This window comes from Temnothorax americanus, unplaced genomic scaffold (genome assembly GCF_048541705.1).
Source record: "Temnothorax americanus isolate GAGA-0224 unplaced genomic scaffold, ASM4854170v1 Scaffold28, whole genome shotgun sequence".
NCBI lineage: Eukaryota > Metazoa > Arthropoda > Insecta > Hymenoptera > Formicidae > Temnothorax > Temnothorax americanus.
The window spans coordinates 734,648-754,033 of NW_027509421.1; the positions used below are offsets into that span (position 1 = coordinate 734,648).

The 19,386-nt window shown below is 44.2% G+C and overlaps 1 protein-coding gene and 1 non-coding gene across 2 annotated transcripts in view; one reads left to right on the forward strand and one right to left on the reverse strand.

Annotated features, from left to right (window-relative positions):
• The window catches only part of LOC143899663 (protein-lysine N-methyltransferase SMYD4), a 35,499-nt gene extending 16,820 nt beyond the window's left edge, over positions 1–18,679 (forward strand). The window contains exons 5-10 of the mRNA XM_077410103.1: positions 9,920–10,145; positions 10,963–11,084; positions 11,588–12,070; positions 12,443–12,644; positions 15,306–15,521; positions 16,894–18,679. Of these exons, the coding sequence (XP_077266229.1) occupies positions 9,920–10,145; positions 10,963–11,084; positions 11,588–12,070; positions 12,443–12,644; positions 15,306–15,521; positions 16,894–17,212 (1,568 nt within the window). The 3' untranslated portion in view covers positions 17,213–18,679. The remainder of the gene's footprint in view (positions 1–9,919; positions 10,146–10,962; positions 11,085–11,587; positions 12,071–12,442; positions 12,645–15,305; positions 15,522–16,893) is intronic.
• On the reverse strand, positions 13,664–13,735 carry Trnaa-ggc (transfer RNA alanine (anticodon GGC)). Its single transcript has one exon. It is a non-coding gene; the product is annotated as a tRNA-Ala (tRNA).
• Positions 18,680–19,386: the final 707 nt, after the last annotated feature.

Sequence of the window (19,386 nt, forward strand, 5' to 3'; positions counted from 1 at the left end):
CACCCGCCCCCCGAAACTCCGATGGTGTCGCGTAAACTTGCATTCTCACCATCCATCACTGTGTCTCGCCACTCTCTCTCTCTTTCTCTCTTTCTCTCTGGATGGATGGACTTAACGATGCTGCCCGTATACGCGCCCCCCATCACCAACCCTCCTCCCCGCGAGAACATTTGCAAACAGCAAATTCTCTTCCCCCCGATCGAACGCATCTAAGAGCCCGGGCGAGAACAACGTCACGTTCTTTGTTCTTCGCAAACACTCATTCCTCTTGGAAGCACGCCAGGATTGGAAGCGCACAGAGATCGCGATGATTTATCAGAGATAACCATTATCTTCTGGTGTATGGGAAGATAACGCTATACATTTTGTTTCTAACATCAGCAATAATTAACAACGCGATACACGTTTGTACGAATGTTTTCCTCGGACGACCGGACATGATCGGACGCGGCTCGTCGCGGAGCGACTCGTTTCCGCGACCCGTTGAAGCGGAACGCTCGCGTTCCGACAGCTTTCTCGATATTTTTATGTCGCTCGCGATCACGTTCGTCGTATTACACGCGGATCGCGCAACTCGTAATTCCATTCGCGAGGAACTCCAACGGGTCGAACTCGGTTATCTCCATTTTGTAGCGCGACGGGTTCCCTCCGTTCCCTCGACAACGCCGCGCTGCCGCGCTATTTATCGGCTCACGCCCGTGAGCTCTTCTAACCGGTACACATGTAACCGCGTTCGCGATCGTTCCTTCTGAAAGAAGCCACATCGGGAAGGAGGAGGCGCAGGCGTGCCGAGAGAGAGAACACGGGTGGATCCGAGGGAGAATGGCAAATTGAATCTCGCGGAAGCGTGTCCCGACGAACCTCGGGTCCCCTCTGCGGAAAACGACACCGTGTCTCCATACTCTTCTCTTTCTTCCCACCTCTCTCGCTTTCTCTCTCTTTCTCTTTCGCTCTCCTTCTTCCGAGATCGATGGAGAATCGAGTTATCGGTCTTAGTAGATCGAGCATACCTGCGCCACGTTAACTCACGAAACTTTATTGGCAATGCGCCGCACCGCGCGAACCCACGCGTGCCCGGACTCGCGATCGCTCTCTGTAAATTCCGTGAAAATCGACTCCCTCTCGTTCCCCTTTGCTCTTTCTCTCTCCCGAGTCTCTCGAGCACGGGTACTCGCGAGCTCAGTAAACCTACCCTGTCTCCCCCCTCTCCCCCCGCGGAATGAGAAACTTCTTCCTTTCGCGGCTTTTCGGTTTCCGGTGAGCGAGGGACGATCGGCGGAAGTGAATCCAGCCAGCGTGCCTGCACCCGGAGACTCGATATCGCGAAGAGGCGCGAAAAATGAAGCGCGTCAGATGGCTTGTGGTATACTTTGGAAATATATATATTTCTGCGGTACACACACGGCGATAGGAAAATATGTTACGTGAAAAAATTTGGAAATTACAGTCGTCGTATAAGAATTATCTAGAAAAATACTATTGATAAAATAACATTGAAAAATTCTTTTATCGGTGGCGTTGACTTTTCGAAGAACAAACGGCATCTTCGATGTACATCGAAGATATTGGGAAAGATGTCTATAGGCTTTTTGTTAGATATTAGATATCTCGAATGTTGCAGACGACGCATAGTCAACGACGCGAAAACTCGACACCACCAAAAATTGCCATTCTTTGCGAATTTTCCTTCGCGCCCGCCCTGTGCCCGCCCCCCTGATTAAAAAACTATCGGATGTAGTTCGGTAACTCAGTTTGACAGTCGAATATCCAGCCACTCGTCCGGATGACGGACAGCAGAAGGGTAACCGATTGTCGATGTCGAGTCTCAAAACGGCGCGACGTTTATACGAACGATGCCGAGAAGCGGGAGACAAAAGCGCGCGCTTTATTCCATATCGAGTGGCGGATTCGAGTTTCTATGGTCGGATTAACGCTGTCCGTTCGCCCTCTCTTCTCTTTCCTCTCTCTCTCTCTCTCTCTCTCTCTCTCTCCCTCTTTACCCTCCGTTTCTCTCTCTCTCCCCATGGTATCGGTGTACGGGCTTTATGTTTGATTCTCCCGGAAACTTCTGGCAAGTTGCATATTAGGATTGAACTATGCGCGCGGGCGGTATTGATCCTTGATAGTTCGCAAGCGCCCGGCAAGAACATAATTCGCGATACTGAGTAACGAGCTTAATCTAGCAAGTCACTCTGCCGGCTATCGATCCCTTGTTGCTCGAGGTATCAGTGTCCGACCTGCATTAGGCGTGCCGGAAAAAAAATCCTCGCGGAGCGCGAGAAGCGTGGCGAGGGTAGCGAAACCTGCGCCAGCTATAATAAAATATTCAAAGCTCTCGTTCCTCTCTTTATTATTATTATTTTTTCCGAGACACTTGGTTCCTAAAACGGGAGATAATTACGAGAATAAATCAGAACGTATTGCTTTTCCCGCGAATCGGATTCCCGATCGGCTTCGGATTCAATGCGAACTATAGGATTTCGATTCGAATTACGCGAGGGTCGCGGCGGGCAAAGCGCGGTCGCGCAGCGCGCGGTCACCGGTCCAAAAAATCCGCGAACCTGTATATCGGAATGTTTGATGAAACGTCGGTCGGACCGGTGGCGGTGCGGCGATCCACTTCCGAGCGACGTCGAATCCGTGCGAGAATACGACCGCGCGCCGGGTTGAGAAGCGAAACACGGGGCCGGCTATATGGTTTCCATGGTAACCCACACAGTCGATTTTCCCGGGAAACGCTTAATTCAATATTCCTTTGGAAGACAGGCCACACATACATACATACACACACACACACACATATGTGTATATATATGTATATATATGCAAATATATTGTGCGCCGCTTAAACGACGTCGACGATGGACGATGGACCGCGCGAATCTGCATCTCTTGACAAAAGAAGAGCCTCTCTCGACGCCTCCCGTATATTATTAGAATATATACGGCTCGGCGTGCCGCTCGTATTGTATATAACGTATTGTGCGGTAACACGCTTTTTAACATATCGAAGATCGCCCACCGGCTGATCCTGGGCGCTCTCCCCGCTCGTCCTCCTCGTAACGAAATTCGTCTAGACGCGGATAATTCTATTGGGCTTCTTCTATCCCTCCTCTCTCGCACCCGCGCATCCCAAACTCCCCGCATCACGCGATTTCGCTTCGTTTGTCGAGCGCGGAGGTTACCCGTAGAATAATAAAAATATAATTCCTCTCTCCTGTGCCGGAAGAAGCAAATTCGTCCGTACCCGAATCCTCGTCGATTTTTATTCTCCGCGAAATTGTATTTCCAGAATATCGATATAAGTGATAGAATATCGGTTCCCTCTGTTCTTTCTCTTTCTCTCGCTCGTTTGCTCGCTCGAATCTCGTCAATCGTGATCGAGTACAGGAAGATTTGCTGGAACAATCGTAACAATTCCAACAGAATTTTTAGACGCTTTTCGCAGATAGTTCTTCTAGCGGGTTTACCGCGCGTTATTAGTGCATCGGATCTATATTGGAATAGTCCCCTTCGACTCCGGTTCGTTCGAACGGTGCTTTTAACGTGAATGTGCAATCACAGGGAGCGGGAGCACGATAAATCGGAGTTAAACTCTTTTCGGTTTTCTCGGATTCGCTCTACGTATAGGAATGCGTCGATAGTGTTTAAATCAGGCATGGCACCCCCGCCGCACCGACCTGTGCAACGAGAGGGAAAAAGCGCGGTGAGCATATATAGATAGGTAGGTAGGTGGGTTACAAACTTTGCAAGGGGTGAGGAGGATAAATCGAATAGAAAAACAAAAAGACACTTTCCAATTACGGCGGGGACTCCGGCCCCCGTATGGCCGGTGTAGCTGACGGCCAGTTAGGTACAAAGAGACGAATCGACGTCGATAACTTGGCGCGCGCATCATTTGAGCGCCAAATACCATGTCGAAAAATATCGGATTTCCCTCGTAAACGAGGCGTGCCGTCCGCAGAGAAAGACAGAAAGGGAGCGAGAGAGAAAGAGAGAGAGAGAAAGCAGACGACAGGCCATCGAACAATTCCATACATTCGTGAGCGTGGGCGACCAACGGGCATGTATATGCGAAAATGATATTATTTCGCCCATGTTTCGTGCACGCGACCGAATCGAACCATTGTTGATCGAAGGGTGTCCCTTGATCTGTCTCTGCTTCACTTGCCGGAAAATCTTCCGCCTGAGAACACTGTCGTCGGAATCCGCACGGTCGACGTCGCTATCGAATCTGCGCCTATATCGGCGCGAAATAACATTGCGAAATTTCACGAATTATATTTCGATGAGAAACGATTTAGAGAAGGCACTAAAAACAAAGAATTTTATTTTCTGTAATAACTGAATGTATCAGAATGCTTCAGAAGTCATTCGCTATTAGAAAGTTAATAATAATAAATTTTGTTTGATAATTTCTTTCATAAGTTGATAAAGTTTAATTTATTTATGAAAATAAAAATGTCTAATACTGTTATTTATTGATTCGAATGAGCACATTTAAGTTAAAATTATATTGCTATTACTGAATGTTACGACAGTTATAAATAATACGCAACAGAGAAACAGATACATAAATAACAGCGAAAGTACGTTTATTACGTAAATATTATATATTTGTAGAAGAAGAGAGCAGAAAGAGAGTGAAAGAGGATCGATATTTCAATGTAGGTTAATCGTATTTCACTGTAGCTCTTCACAATTTTAGTATTATATTGAAATTTCTTATTCGCTAATTTTAAACGTGCTGTCGTATGTATGCCGATGCTCGTTTGTATGCCGATTTTGGGCGATTCGCCCACGTAACGTGTCCGAAGGCACGAAACATATTCGTCGTTATTTCACGAACGTTTCATATGATGCGAGAGATACGATTATCGGACTCCGGATAAAAGCACTCCGGGCGCGCTGAGTTTAATTAGATTTTTATTCGGGCGCTTTATCAGAGGGTAATAAAATAACTACGCGAATATTTATAGCGACGGTGCCGTATTTAGCATCGGAAACGGCCCCGGTTCGATTTATTTACGCGAGTGGCCGTATCGCCGAGCTGGCAATTAGCGATCAATCGATCGGAATTAAAAAATATGAAATTTTGATCTCTCACCGATAACTGTGATTAATGGCGAGTAACGCCGATCATCGTAGAGAGAACGGGGATGATGGACTAGCACAGCGGGATTAATCGCGCGCGCGCGCTCTCGACTGCATATTTTATTCGTATAAATGCCGCTTATGCGTCACTGACGAACGCTTTAAAAGCGCTGATAGGCAAAACAATAACTATCTTTTCAATTTTATTCCGCAGTAATGGCGACGAGCGATATTCCCAGCTTTTCAGGGGTAAATGGTCCCTCCTCCCCGCGCCTCTCTTCTTCTCTCTTGTATACAATACAGGTATATATAGACGAACGAATAGAACGGCCCGAACTCGCAGGCTCGCAGAGATGAAGATGGACGTTCTCAGGCAGTGACGAAACTTTGTTTGCTTCGTGGACTATAAAGAATTAAATTAAAAGACGCGTCGTGGCATAGGGCATCCGCCGGTCGTCTCTGGTCGCATCGCGGCGATTATACATTTATACTCTCTGTCTCTCTCGTACCGCTCTTTTAATACTCATCAGATTGGATTCATTTATCCCCCTAAACTTTTTAGAAAATCTTCCCGATTCGCCGAACCGTTAACGCTAAGTGGCGGGAATAAATTGAAAGTCTTTTCTCGACCGGGGAAAAGTTTCGCCTTGGAACGATAACTTTTGCGTGCATCAACTTCAGTAATTAGCTTTATATTAATTAATAAATTCTCTTGCAGTTACGTCCGTCTTTCTTATTCGCTGCACGTACACGGCACATAGGAATGCTCCTCGGCGCTCTTAATTTTAATGGCGGAATACTTGAATCTTGGCGTCGATTCTTCTTTCGACAAAATCTCACGGTGGATGTGGTCGAGGGATTAGATGTATTTAAAATTGAATGTCTAAAATGTTAAAATTCTTAAGCTCAACTTAATGAATCTTAATAAGCGAATTTCATTAGCGAGATTGAGCGAATTTCGAATCAATTCAATATGTGACGTTTATATTTTAATAGAATCCGAGGCGACTGCGCCTATTTCGATTTAATTCAAGAAGTGAATTTTATATTCTAATATAAAATTCTAATATTTTAGAATATAAAATTCAGTTATTGAATTGAATCGAAACAGGAGCGGTTCTAAATATATTAGAATATATTAGTATTCTAATATATTAGAATATAAAATTCACTTGTTGAATTGAATCGAAATAGGATCCGAGGCGACTGCTCTTATTTCGATTAAGTGCAAACAAAATAAACTATTCTCGAGACGTGATATTCGTTTCGATAATATAAAGAAATTATTTCCTGCTTGTCCAAAGCCTGAATGCGAGCCGAGGCTACGCCCGACTAATTGATGGTTAAGAGCATCCCTCGGCTAAGCCAGCCCGGACCGTATCGCGCGCTCAAACAGAGACAAGCGCTTCTTTGTTTTCGAACGTCGAATTCTAGCACCGCAAAGCGCCCCTCGAGGGCTCGTGGCTTAAGCCGGAAACGCGCGATTCGAGGGTTGCCACTGCAGGTGCGGCCGTTCGTAGCTAAACTTCATTTACTTCAGCCCCCGCCCTCGGTCTGTAACCACTCACGAGCCTGACTGCGATCCAATCAAATTAGAAGAACGTTCAAAGTATCAGCGTCGTTGCCGCAAATGGACTCGTCTAATTTCTTAAAATTCCGGTTGCGCGAACGCATTGTGGAACTTGAGATATATTTGCTTGACACGTGTAGAACTTCCGATGCCGCGACAAATTTTATTATTTATGAGAATAAATCGTACATATTTATTTTTTCCGAATACTCCTTCTAAATGACTCGTCCCCGCTAGTAATTTATTTTCTATTCATAGGTAAGCATCCCTTCTTTTCGGAAAGAATATTTGATATTTATGACTCAATTATTACAACTTATTACACCGCAGCGCTGCTACCTTCGATTAATCTTCAGCTCGTAATATGACTTTTTTATCTGGAATAATGGCAGTCTGGAGCGTTAATTTTTCAGAATTTGCTAACAGAAAAACGGTCGAAAACTTTGGTTTTAATCCTTAAGTTTTTGCGCGTTCTTAATGAGTGAAAAACAAGACAAACTCGAAAAGAAAGGAACGATAGTTTTCAAGAAGGGAATTTAATAAAATATCCTGGCCATGCAAGGTGCATTTTTTTATGTTAATTGTAGCAATTTCGCAAATTAGGCGAATAAATGGTGTTATTAGTTGGGCTGATTAACGTTTGTTAATTTGGAAATAATGAAAGATCATAATCGTGCGTAGAGAATCTCAGAGTCTTTCCCAGATTTCAAGACAGGGATTCCTCATGAATACAAGTAAATAAGTAAATATAAATTCATGTTATCCACGTGGAAATTTCGCGTGCGCGCGCGAATGAATATTTTCTCCATTCATCGTGCGCCGTATGTTCTTCATCGTAAATTAGTAAATGGACCTGCAATTTTAACGCGCGCTCCGTGCCCGTCCGCGGGCATTATTTCCCGGCGCGTTTTTTTTTTCGACCGACGACGGGCGCGACGTTTCGTTAACTGTACAAACGGGGGAAAAATCCGAAGTCGCGAGGATGAAATTCGAGCGGATGTGACTCGCGCCGTCGGTGATTATTCCGTGACGTCCGTGATGCCGCGACAAGATGAAATGTACGCGAACGCGAATGACGAGTGAAAAATATAAGAGAAAGCGTAACCGGATAATGTTTTTATAATATCGAAATGAATACGATATATAGAAGACCGCTTATTTCCCTCTTGAAATTTACGTCAAACCGGACAGACATAAATTACAGTATTACGAGATATCGCCGTGAATTTATTATGGTCGCGATAATTCGTGTAAAATGAAAATTTCAAGAGATTATTTACGCCATCGTGAACTCGATTAGCTTTTACTGAGAAATTCTTAATTTTATCTATACCCTTCGACGACGGGTCAAAGATTAAAACGCACTTTCCAAGCGAAGCTTGAGCTGCGCGCACGATATCGCGGATATCGTCTTTTCCAGACAGACCGTGATCAATCGGTTCGTCATGTGTACACACATCCCCCTTCGGACCGTAGCAACTTCTTCCATTCATTAGAACACCCCACAGTGGGCAGCATGCCACACGCGAGCGTAGCGGGCCGAGATAACCGGAAATGGCGTTTCGCGCGGGATTGCGGCTTGTTTACACATTCTTGTTAACCCGGAGATCCCTTGCGCGGGTCTTAAATCATGGCGGAATTTCCACGTGTAAATCGGATTAACAGGAAAACGAAGACGGCGCATCGCTTCATTAAGCTCCGTTATCGGAGACACGTTGCGCCGAATGGATTTTGCGATTTATCGCGATTGAATCCGATTCTCTAACGACTCTAATTTTAGGAATGGCTCTCTCTCATTCTTATTATTAAAAATATATTTTTTTCTAAATTTACTTCTAAATAAATATATGTAAACATTACTTGTACATTTAGAAAATAATTGATTTATAAATATTTTAAACAGAAATCACGGCAAAACTTAAAAATAAGCCATTACAATATGAAAATAAGCAATATCCCGCAGATTTCTTCTCAGTTCGGTCACATGCAATCGGTATTTTGCAATCGTCTCAGACGTTCGATTCCGCGCGAGGATTCCAGCTCGTCGACGAGATTCATCCCAGATTCCGTTGCGACTTTCCTCCGCGGAATCGTTATCGGCTATCTGCGGGCAGAGCTCGCGATTTCGATCACGGGTGTAAAGCCGAGGCAAGATCGCCGCGCAGTCGTGCGACTTCTTCTCCTTTCTCTCTTTTTCTCTCTTTCTTTTCTTCTTTCGTCCTTCCTTATCGCACACGTGCCTCGTCGCGATAAACCGACGCCGTCAGCCGGCGCGCGTACTACGGCCCGTAGTAGGCCGTGGTACACGACCTCCCTTCTCGCCCTTCTCCGGTCGTTCATTCATAAACGGTAGAGCGTGGCCGGAACTTTTCGCGCCGCCGAACCCAACCCACCCCCCGCCGATGGAAATCGACGCGGAGGCGCGGGACAAAGAGCGCTGTACGCTCCACGCCTATCTCGTCGAGCATCCTCGAGATAACGCGCGTGTATGCGCACAGAGAGTGCCGAAGGGAATATGGCAGCGCGTGCGCGAAGCACTGCCGAATGATATCCGAAACGCTCGAAGGCGAAAGAGCGCACTGGAGAAGGGTTATTTTCTCGTTTTATACCTTGCTCGTATCGAAAATCCGCGGCGAAAAAACGAGGGAGGGGAAAAAACGAAGCCGCGCTCCCGGATTTTCGATACCGTTCGCGGAGTACCGCGCGCGCATATAGCGTGCGTGTATATTCGACGAAGTTAGAAATATATACATCGTTGGCGTTATTATATTTACGTACGGTATGTACACTATTAAAGGATTAAATTTAAACCGATACCTTGAATTAAATAACATTTTGTTTATTTTAACTATCACGTGTGTCGAAATTTATTATTTTAACACGACAGTGTTATTCTAACTTTATTGATTTAGTTACATTAAAGACATATTGGCATATTTAGTAGGAGCAGTGGTAATTGAATATAATTTGACACTATATGAATTTTTAACATATTGTACATCTCCAATGTATCGCGAGAATCGTTTCGCTCTTCCCGCCATTCCCGCCTTCTCCCCTCGTCTCATTTCGCGAGCGTTCTGCGTTTTTACAGTGCTTAAAATGTCGTACACGCTCCGCGTACGCGCGCGTAATAGAGTTAAAATAACCGTCGAGAAACTTGCGTATCCCGCCGTTCCTGGATACCTGGCGGTTTCTTATTTAACTCGGTTAGAGCGAAACTTTACCCCATGAAAACACTGTGCTGCATTTTCGCAGGCAACGGCGACGGTGGCAGCGACAACACGCCGTTAAATGGCGCCGTTAATTCCGCGCTTCGTTGGTCGTCCGGTGCCCTGGAAATCCGTGAGACCACGACAGCGGGTAAACACGCCGTTGCAACCGCGGAAATACATCCGGGCGATATTCTGTTAGTCGAGCCGCCGCTGGCGGGCTGTCTCCTGCCCGAGTTCTACGGCACCCATTGTCAGCATTGTTATGCGAGGTGAGGAGAAAATTGCCGTCGGGTTCTCCCACCCGAGTCTCTCTCCTCTTCTCTCCTCTCCCCCTCTCTCTCTCGCTCTCTCTTCTCTTTCCCTTCCGGATTTAATGGACACGGGCCTTAGGCGACGCGTAATCCACCCGTGTGTAGCTTCTGCTTTGTCTACGGGCGCGCGGCCCCACCACCCTCGTTCACCCCGTTATATCCGCACCTTTTTACCGGATAAACCCGCGACGGCGAAAGAGAGAAAATGGATTTCATTAACCCGAGCGACGGTCGAGCGAGGCGCGCGACGAACGACATATGCGAACGGGAAAAAAATCCGTTATTACGCGAAGATAAAAGCTGCGTGCGCTGATCGAGCCGCGAAAATTTTCAGAACGGCACGCATGTTTAAAGGCGACCGAACTAGCCTGCGCGAGCGAACACGAACGAATAAATTGTCTCAATATGTGCGAACGGCGCCATTGGTAATCTGGTTCCAGCTTTAAACTAACTTTAAAGACGCCGAGAATTGGTTTTCCCGGACGTTATTCTATATGTATAGTATCTTTCATGTTGTTTGTATAAATTTTCTTTATATTTTTAAATCAACTTTTGGAATTCATGACGTTTTACAAAGCGACTTAGATTCGTTAAGTTGTTCGTTATATTTAGAACGTATTACTTGAAATTGTTGATCGGTCTCAAATTTACCTAGATAAAATCTTGAACTCACAGGTTTCCTTCGGCTTTTATTCGTCAATTTGCATAATTCCTTTCCTCCGGACTAACCCCGTTCTCCTTTCGATCGATTTACGAATATCCGGGAAATTTTTAGACTAAGAGCGCCGGTCGGGTGCCCCCACTGCAGCTGCGTTGCCTTTTGCGGAAAGAAATGCAAGGACGTCGCGATGGCGACGTATCACAAGTACGAGTGCAAAGTCCTGGCGCTGCTGATAGGTAAGAACATACACATGAACAGACGACTTAATGTCGGTATAATATATACAGCGTTTCGATAACAGATGTAGTTTCAGCGGACATTGCGATAACAGACACAGTTAGCCTTTGCCTAAACTTAAACGGATTTCAATTGTTGCCATCAATTCTCGCGATGTTTGAAGATTAATAACCAAAATATTTTTCATAAAAATATTTCACTAAAATAAAGCCTATTGGAGAGATTCCGACTTTTTATTTTAATCCGATATAATTGAAAAATATTATTGGTATCTCAATTAATATTACAGTTTTTTTTACATCAAACACATTTGATACAATTAATAAAACTTGCGATGTAATAATTAGCGCAATAATAAACTTCATCGCATTCGTCGAGGTATTTTTCTCGTTAAGTAAAAGCTACACTTTACACACGCCCGACCTGGGCATTATCTCGAGCGCCCTACGGGCCGAGGCTCTCACTGGGTAATTACGAGCCGCTCTTAAATTCCTCCCCTCAGGCTCTGGCATGAGCGTGCTCAGCATGGTCGCTCTTCGGATGGTGACGCAGGAGGGCCCGCGAAAGTGTTTGAAGATCTACGAGGAGCTGAAGAAGAACATCGTGGAAGAGGCCGCGGTGCCTTTGGCGGCCACATCTACAACGACGACGACAACGACGACGACGACGACGACGACGACGACGCCGAATACGCATAACATGAAATTACCGGCGAGCAGCAAGTCGGCCAAAAGAAGAATCAGACGGAGGAAACTCAAGGCATCGAGACGAGGCGAGGAAATTACCGAGATGATGGAGGAGAAGGGCACAAAGGAGCGTCGCGAGAGCGACGACGACAAGAGCGTCGACATGGCCTCGTACAACTTGGTGACGCACGCGGACAGACGGACGAGCAAAGACTTCCTGGAGAGATCGCTGATGGCGGCCTTCCTGCTCAAGTGTCTGCAGAGAGTCGGCTTCTTCGCGTGCCCCACGCCGGACGACGGTACTTATCGTCAGCCACTTTACACCCGTAACGTACGTTCCTTCTCGCGGGGGCTGTATTTAACATTCAGGGTAATTTACCGGATCGCGAGTAGTTGAGGTCGAGAGAGAGAGAGAGGAGAGGAAAGGAGAAAAAAATGTGCTTTCTCGCGCGGAGGGCAAACTTTCGATTCAGCAAATTCTCCGCGCGGCCTGGCGTTCATCCGCTCGTGCCATAAAACCGTAATTTTAACAGTGTTCAGCGGAAAGAGTCGCGGAAAGTTTTTGCCGAGAAGCTAAGAATAGGGGGGGGAGGAATGAAGGGGGAAAGAGATAATAGAGGAATGCACAGAAGGGAGCTACACTAATATCGGAAACTTTGGCGAGTTTGCAGAAGTCCCGGGTGCCGAGGAGATCACCGTGGCCGCCCTGCTGCTAAGGAACCTGCAGCTGCTTCAATTCAACGCCCACGAGTTCTTCGAGACGCGAGTGAGCGCGGAGCATCGATTTCGTGGCAGCCGACCGGTCTATCTCGGCGTGGCGATTTATCCCACAGTCGCCCGTTTCAATCACGACTGCTATCCCGCGGTGACGAGGTGAGCAAGGGAAAGATAAAGACATTCTTCGAGGGTGGGAGGGGGGAATCCATCTCTGGAAAAAATTGAACCTTCTGCGAGCAGAAGTGAGACGTAATGTAATCGTCGCGAGCGAGTGAGCGATTCGTCATTGCTTTGGTCATTCGTCATGACCGAAGATGACGTCTTCTTAAGAAAAAGAACGTTCTCTTTTTTAAGATGCGTAAGACCAGACACAACTGCGTCCGTACCCTATATGTATTCGCACGCGCACGAAATAAGCAAACACAGCAGAATATAAAAAAAGGACCAAGAATCTGGTAATCATCGAGAGTAAGAGAGCGAAATACCATGAAATATGTATACCTATTTTCGAATACGAAGGCGCGAGGATATTCACCGACGCGCGGTGTCAAATAAATCTCGCAGAAATGAAAAGTAATGCGCGAATATATTGTCACTAAATATATTTTACAACTTATTGTTGGATTTTTATCTCGCTACACGAAGAAAAATAAAGGGCGCGGGTGATTCCAAGAATCGAATCCTTTCGTTTTTTCGGGCGAATGCTCTTCACCATTTAAGCTATCCAGCTCACGTTGATATCCTTTCATCAAATCAAAGAAGAATGGTATTAACATCGATGCCCTGGTATTAACATCGATGCATAAATACGTTCCTATTAGGATGTAGATAGTCCGTTGCTTCGATGCGAAGAACTACAACGAGCTCTTTACTCATCCAACCGCGACGTTCGCTTTCAAGGAGACAGCGGAATTTATCGCGGTGACGGCATACCAAAACTAGCTAAAACCGATAGGATCCGGACATTATGAGAGCGATATATTTTTTAACCCTTATCGCCGTCGTTGCGATACTTCCTGAGAGCGGAGTATATTCACGCAAGCTCTGCAAGCAGACGGACGATCAGAATGCCAAGTATTATACAAAAGTGAGAAAACGGAGTCGTCCATAAACGAATCGCATCACGACGAAGAAGTGTGTCGTTGTTTAGGGGCGAGAAAAATATCAAACGCGATCGACTGGACCGGGAATTGAACCCGGATCTTTCGCATGCCAGGCGATTGCTTTTACCACTAAGCTACCCGGCTCTATGAAATAACACTCTTCTCGTTGTCGATATGTATTGCGTATGGCACTGTACCTACAATTTGTTAAGGCCGCGACACACAGAAAACATAAACAGTAAAATAGAAGCGGTAAGCGAATCGGTCAAATCAGTCGAAAGTTGTGGATGAAACTAAAACTCTCATCTGTGATTGATCGGCTTGCTTACTGCTTAAATGTTAATGCTTACTAACTCTGAAATTTTCTTCCAATTATGCAAAATAATTAAATAAGGATGCATAAATGAGAATACATATATGATCTACACATTACACACGGTCTCGGTGAACTTGGCGTCTCGGCGAGATGCTTCGTGCTGATTTGCATATTAATAACGTGGTCGCTTTAAAGAATAGACCGGCGTGAGAGCTAATTAGTATAACTAGACGGTACACAATGGCCTGTGTCATCGCGCGCGAATTTATTAATCGACCCGCGACCGCCCGGCCCGCAGTCTGTTAAGCGAAGTTTCCCCGGGGTCCTTCAACAACTTCCCGCGTTTTGTCACCGGAAAACTCCTTTGTCTTTCCGCCAAAACAAATTTCTCTCATCGAATTTACATGAATCCGCGAGCTCTTACGGAAAACTGACGAAATTGATGGGGGAAACGAAATAATCCTCGCGAATCCGATTCTTTTAAGTAAATAATTTTAACGATACTCGAGAGACGACTGTTTTTGCTTCAAAATAATTTATTTAATGTATCGGAAAAAATGTTTAAAGCCGAATAACACATTCGGAGAATTGAGTTCCTCCTCCTGGGGAATATACCGATGCTTCTGTTGCGGATCTATTAACGCTAATTAAGTACGTGGATTTTCGGGCAGCACTAAAACGCGTCTGTGATGACTTCGTGGATCGCGGCTATTATACGCGAAATTACACCAGCGCGCGCTCATTATTCCGTAATGTCACAAACTCGTCTGCGCTACTCTCGGTGCGAGCGGAAATTGTTACTGTTCGCGTTATTAACGTCGCCGGGGCCATTGTGATGATTACGATTATTATTTCATTGCAAAGTGATTGCGTCGCCCTCCCCCGTTTTTCGATTTATTAACCCGTATACTTGCGATAATAACTTCTGCTTCGGATAGAGACCGGTTAACGACTTTTAACACAATACGTGGACGCGTTTGCCATCGTTCACTTGAATTGATTGAGATAAAATATCTAAATTATAGAAATGGAACCTGCGCTGTGTATTCATATAGAAAAATATAAAATACGAATATATATATAAAACAAAAAATATGAAATATTTAATGCTAAAAAATGTATATACTTTCTAAAAATTTTCTTACAATATTAATTATAATAATTATTATTATTATTAACGTTTGGCATCCTTTGGAAAACGCAATTTAATTTATTATCAGAATTTTGATACTTTTTATTTATAGTTGCCGTCTACATATGAAAATTCTTTTAGCTATAATTAGCTGACGTAGCTACCGTATATCGAGATTTGTACTCCTAATAGCGAACATGTTAATTTTCGTTGCGACGTGCGTTAATGGGGTAGTATCGGAATCTTCCTTTTGTGTCCGATTGCAGGTACTTTGTCGGCCGACATATCGTAATAAGAGCGGTTCGCGGTCTGCGGCCCGGCGACGTTATTGCCGAAAACTACGGACCGATATTTACGAAGAGGACCCTCGCCGAGCGTCAAAGGACACTGGCGGGAAGGTATTGGTTCCGATGTACCTGCAAAGCCTGCCAGGAAGATTGGCCGCGCTTCGAGAATCTGACGAACGATTCCGTCAGATTGAGGTAAGTCCATTTAAATTCTCCGAGATCAAGCTCATTAACGAAGTAATTTAATTTGTCTTAATGAACGATCGTATCGGCATTTAAGTTTCCCTCCGGCTAAACGTCTCCATGTCGACAGATTAGCGAAGTAATATCTATCGGAAAAGTGATGCAAAAAGTTAGTTACTAACGACGAACTCTGGAAACGTACGCGCTTCGTGTCGCGGCGCACGTTTTAATTAAGACGATTAATTCTTTCTTTCGCGTCATTTAACTGCAAATCCGGCTTGAGTGTCCCGATAAGAACCGAAAGATGCTGGTAAACCGCAGCAACGAGTAAAAGTACAAGAATATCTCATGGGAAGAATAACAAGCGACCGAAAGAGAGAGAGAGAGAGAGAGAGAGAGAGAGAGAGAGAAAGAGAGAGAGAGTGAGAGAGTTAGCAGATGTTTTTCAAGATCGTTAAAAACCGCAAGTCCTGATGAGGCGAGTTCCTCAAAGGGAAGAAGCACCTGTACCGTAAAAATGCTCCTGTCGTCAAAGATACTTCTGTTCATCGTCGTCGTAAAATTCTTATACCAACTCCAACGACACGGGCAGGTGCTTTTATCAGTTTCGTGTTTCGTGGTAATTTTCTGGGTAGCAGCACCACTACTCGTTACGTTGCGTCTTTTACGTCAACAAACGGAGCGCAGCTCCGAGGACGGTGTTTCTCTTAGACAAATAAACTACGGAATTCTTTTTTGAGAGCGTCAGGCAAAAGTTCAATTACGAGTAATTATTTCATCATCACGCTAACGCAAATGTAATTCTTTTAAGTGCGCGTCTCCGTTGACGGTTCTCTTTTTGGAGGAACGATTTAATACCGACTGAGAAGCATCTTTGTTTCGCATTTTTTCTACTGTGCTATATCCTTAATTACATTTGTATGGAATATTAGCGAGCCGAATGGATAACAAAGCCATGTTCTTCAGACAATTTCGAACGGAATATGTTTCAATATTTTAATTTTTTGTAGCTTTATTACGAATATATATAAGTGATACAAGAAATAGGAAAATTGCGATAAAAGATGGTCGATATTTTTACTGAGAAGGAAAAAATCGATTTCAAATTGTTATTAAAAAGATTGTGGTTTTAAAATTCTTTTATAAGTCAAAGATAATGATAAAAACTATTATAAATGTTACACTTTTTAGCATCTTAAAATTAATATTTTTGAATAATTTTATAGAAATTAATTACGAAATGAAAGATTATGTCGAACCTTCTGACATAAATTATAATTCGATTTGATTCCGATAACAATTTGATTTTTCTCGTAATAAAATCTTTGCGACGAGAAAGTGAATCCGCGAAATATCCTTTTGACGTTTTTCTCTCTGCCCCGAGGTGTCCTACGGCAGGGTGCAGCGGACTACACTCGCAAGCCCGGCAAGGTAAGCCGATAAAATGCCCGGACTGTCAAAAGAAAATCTGCTTGGAGGATCGACTCGCGTGCTTACGGGAGTGCGAGGCTCTCTACGACCGTGGATTGGCCGGTATGGAGAACGAGAGGGTCGACGAGGCGATCGGGACACTCTGCGGCGCCCTGAAGAGATTTCACCAAGTCGCCTGTCCACCGCATCGGGACACACACCTGGCCGAAATTGCTTTAAGCTCCTGTCTGGCTGACTACGGGAATACTTGGCGACCGGCGGCGGCGCTTTGAAGAGCGCACAGGCGGAGAAGGAAGCTGACTTGATGCGAACGGATCCTGTAACCACGCGGATGACCACGGCGGTTCGAAGATGTCCGAATAAAAGAGAAACGCGTTTGATCATAGGACGTAGACGTTGGTCGGCCCAATTTGGTCGACGCGCACTACGATACGCCGCGCTGAAACATATACCCGGCCAATATTCTGTATGACGCTTCAGACGAAAATATATTTATTAGCGTTTATTAGCGTTTTTATATAAGCATGATAAATTCATACACTTTCCTCTGACGACTTTATCGTTGATTGACTTAGGAAGCTGAAATAAAAGAATTGATTAATAAGATTTGAGCAATACTCTTTTTATAATATATGAAGTGAGTCACGAGCGTTTATGATAAATCAAGTAAATGTGCCAATGTACGGTCGAGTTGGACCTTTGTCTAATAATATTATTCGTGCGAATTTATGTACACATTTTTTCGCTTATCGGCACATTTCCTAAATATTCTTTATACCTTCATAAAATTGATTAATGATGTTCTACCTTTCAATTTAAAATGGCTAGAGACCGTCGTATACATACTCGAAATTTTCGATGGCACAGTTCTTTCACAGGTTACGATTTGGATCGAACTTTACGCGGGAGAGGAACGTTATCTTTATTGCCTTTATAAAATCGCCCAGTAATGTAATAAAAACCTCCCGCGGGAGGAGGTTATATAGAATAAAAGGATTCCGACCGCCGCGCCACGCGCGAACGATGTCACGTCCGTCCGCATAACGTCGCACAATTTGCACGCGATATTACCCGTCCATACATACGCACCGTACTTCGACCTCTTGTATCCGCGACGATTATCGGCACACGGACAAGAACAGATAGCGATAATTGATACTGCGAGCGTGAAACGGCTGCGCGAGTAGATGTTCAGTATCGGGAAATTAGCGGCCCAGGCGTTTACCGAGGCGTCGACCTGGAAGCCAACTTTTTTAATTTCGCCTGCACACAGAGCGCAGCCAATCAATTGGTTCATCCGAGATCTCTCCTGATTGCCTTCGCTTGCGTATATAGCTGTGTATGTGTGTGTATACGTGTGCGTGGGTGTGTGTACCTTTGCACGGTGTATCGTATCTCTATCTGTGAAAACATACGGTCGGGGAGTTTCTGATAAGTCGTACGGCTTTTTGCTCTTACGTTTTCTTTTCGTTCTGCCCCGAACGCGAAAAGCATGGAATTCTGCCAATCTTAACGTTCAGAAATCCCGTCGTCTCGTTTAACAACTACGTCGAGGAAGTATTTACGATAGACTCCCGGAGAACGCCAAGAATTATTTACAGCGAACTAAAGTAGAGCACTCCTTCCATTCTCCATCTTACTTTTTTAAATTATAATAATTAAAGTGTATATTTTGTTAAATCCCTTGTGTATCTTCTCTCCGCTTGTTTCTTCTTTCAAAATAAAATGATTTAGTAAAATGATTTTTCTTTCGGATATGCAGACGACGCTCTCTCATCTCTTGCGTAATAGACCGTGTATTTATCATCGCATATGCGGCAAAAAGTGCGTACATAACATACAGACTGCCGGACGTATACATATAGCGTGCTCACATATTGCATTATATATCCGGATTAAAGGACTCAAATCCGACACAACCCGTTAACCCTTTTCTTCTGTTCGTGACAATCGCTGGCCGCTCTGCAACGGCATGTTCAGTTATTTACGAGAGTGCACTGCGCAATCTGTATCGAAAATACGATAAGTACACCAGCGAATTCTCAAATTATTTCTACGATCATACGTGAAGTATTATGTGAATATTATTTTAAATATTAATTTTTTTTTTAATTAATATTTAAAATTCTAAGAGAATTACAATTTCAAAAATCTCAAAATATTAAAGAGAATATAATTTGCAAGAAGGTTGCACCATCTAAAATTTCAAGAACTTTTAATTTTATTTCACATACGGTCAATAATGTTTAAGCTATATACATATACGTTCTAAAAAATGTCTTATGAAAAATAACTTCTAGACGTCTTTTCAGAAAGTTGAAAACAAGACTTTTTAAAACTTTGAACCTTTCCGGGACAAAAAGCCTAATATTAGGCACTGGAGTGGCACCGTCTTTTTCGTAGTTCAATCCACTGACAAGAACAAAAATGTTCTAGCACTAAAACT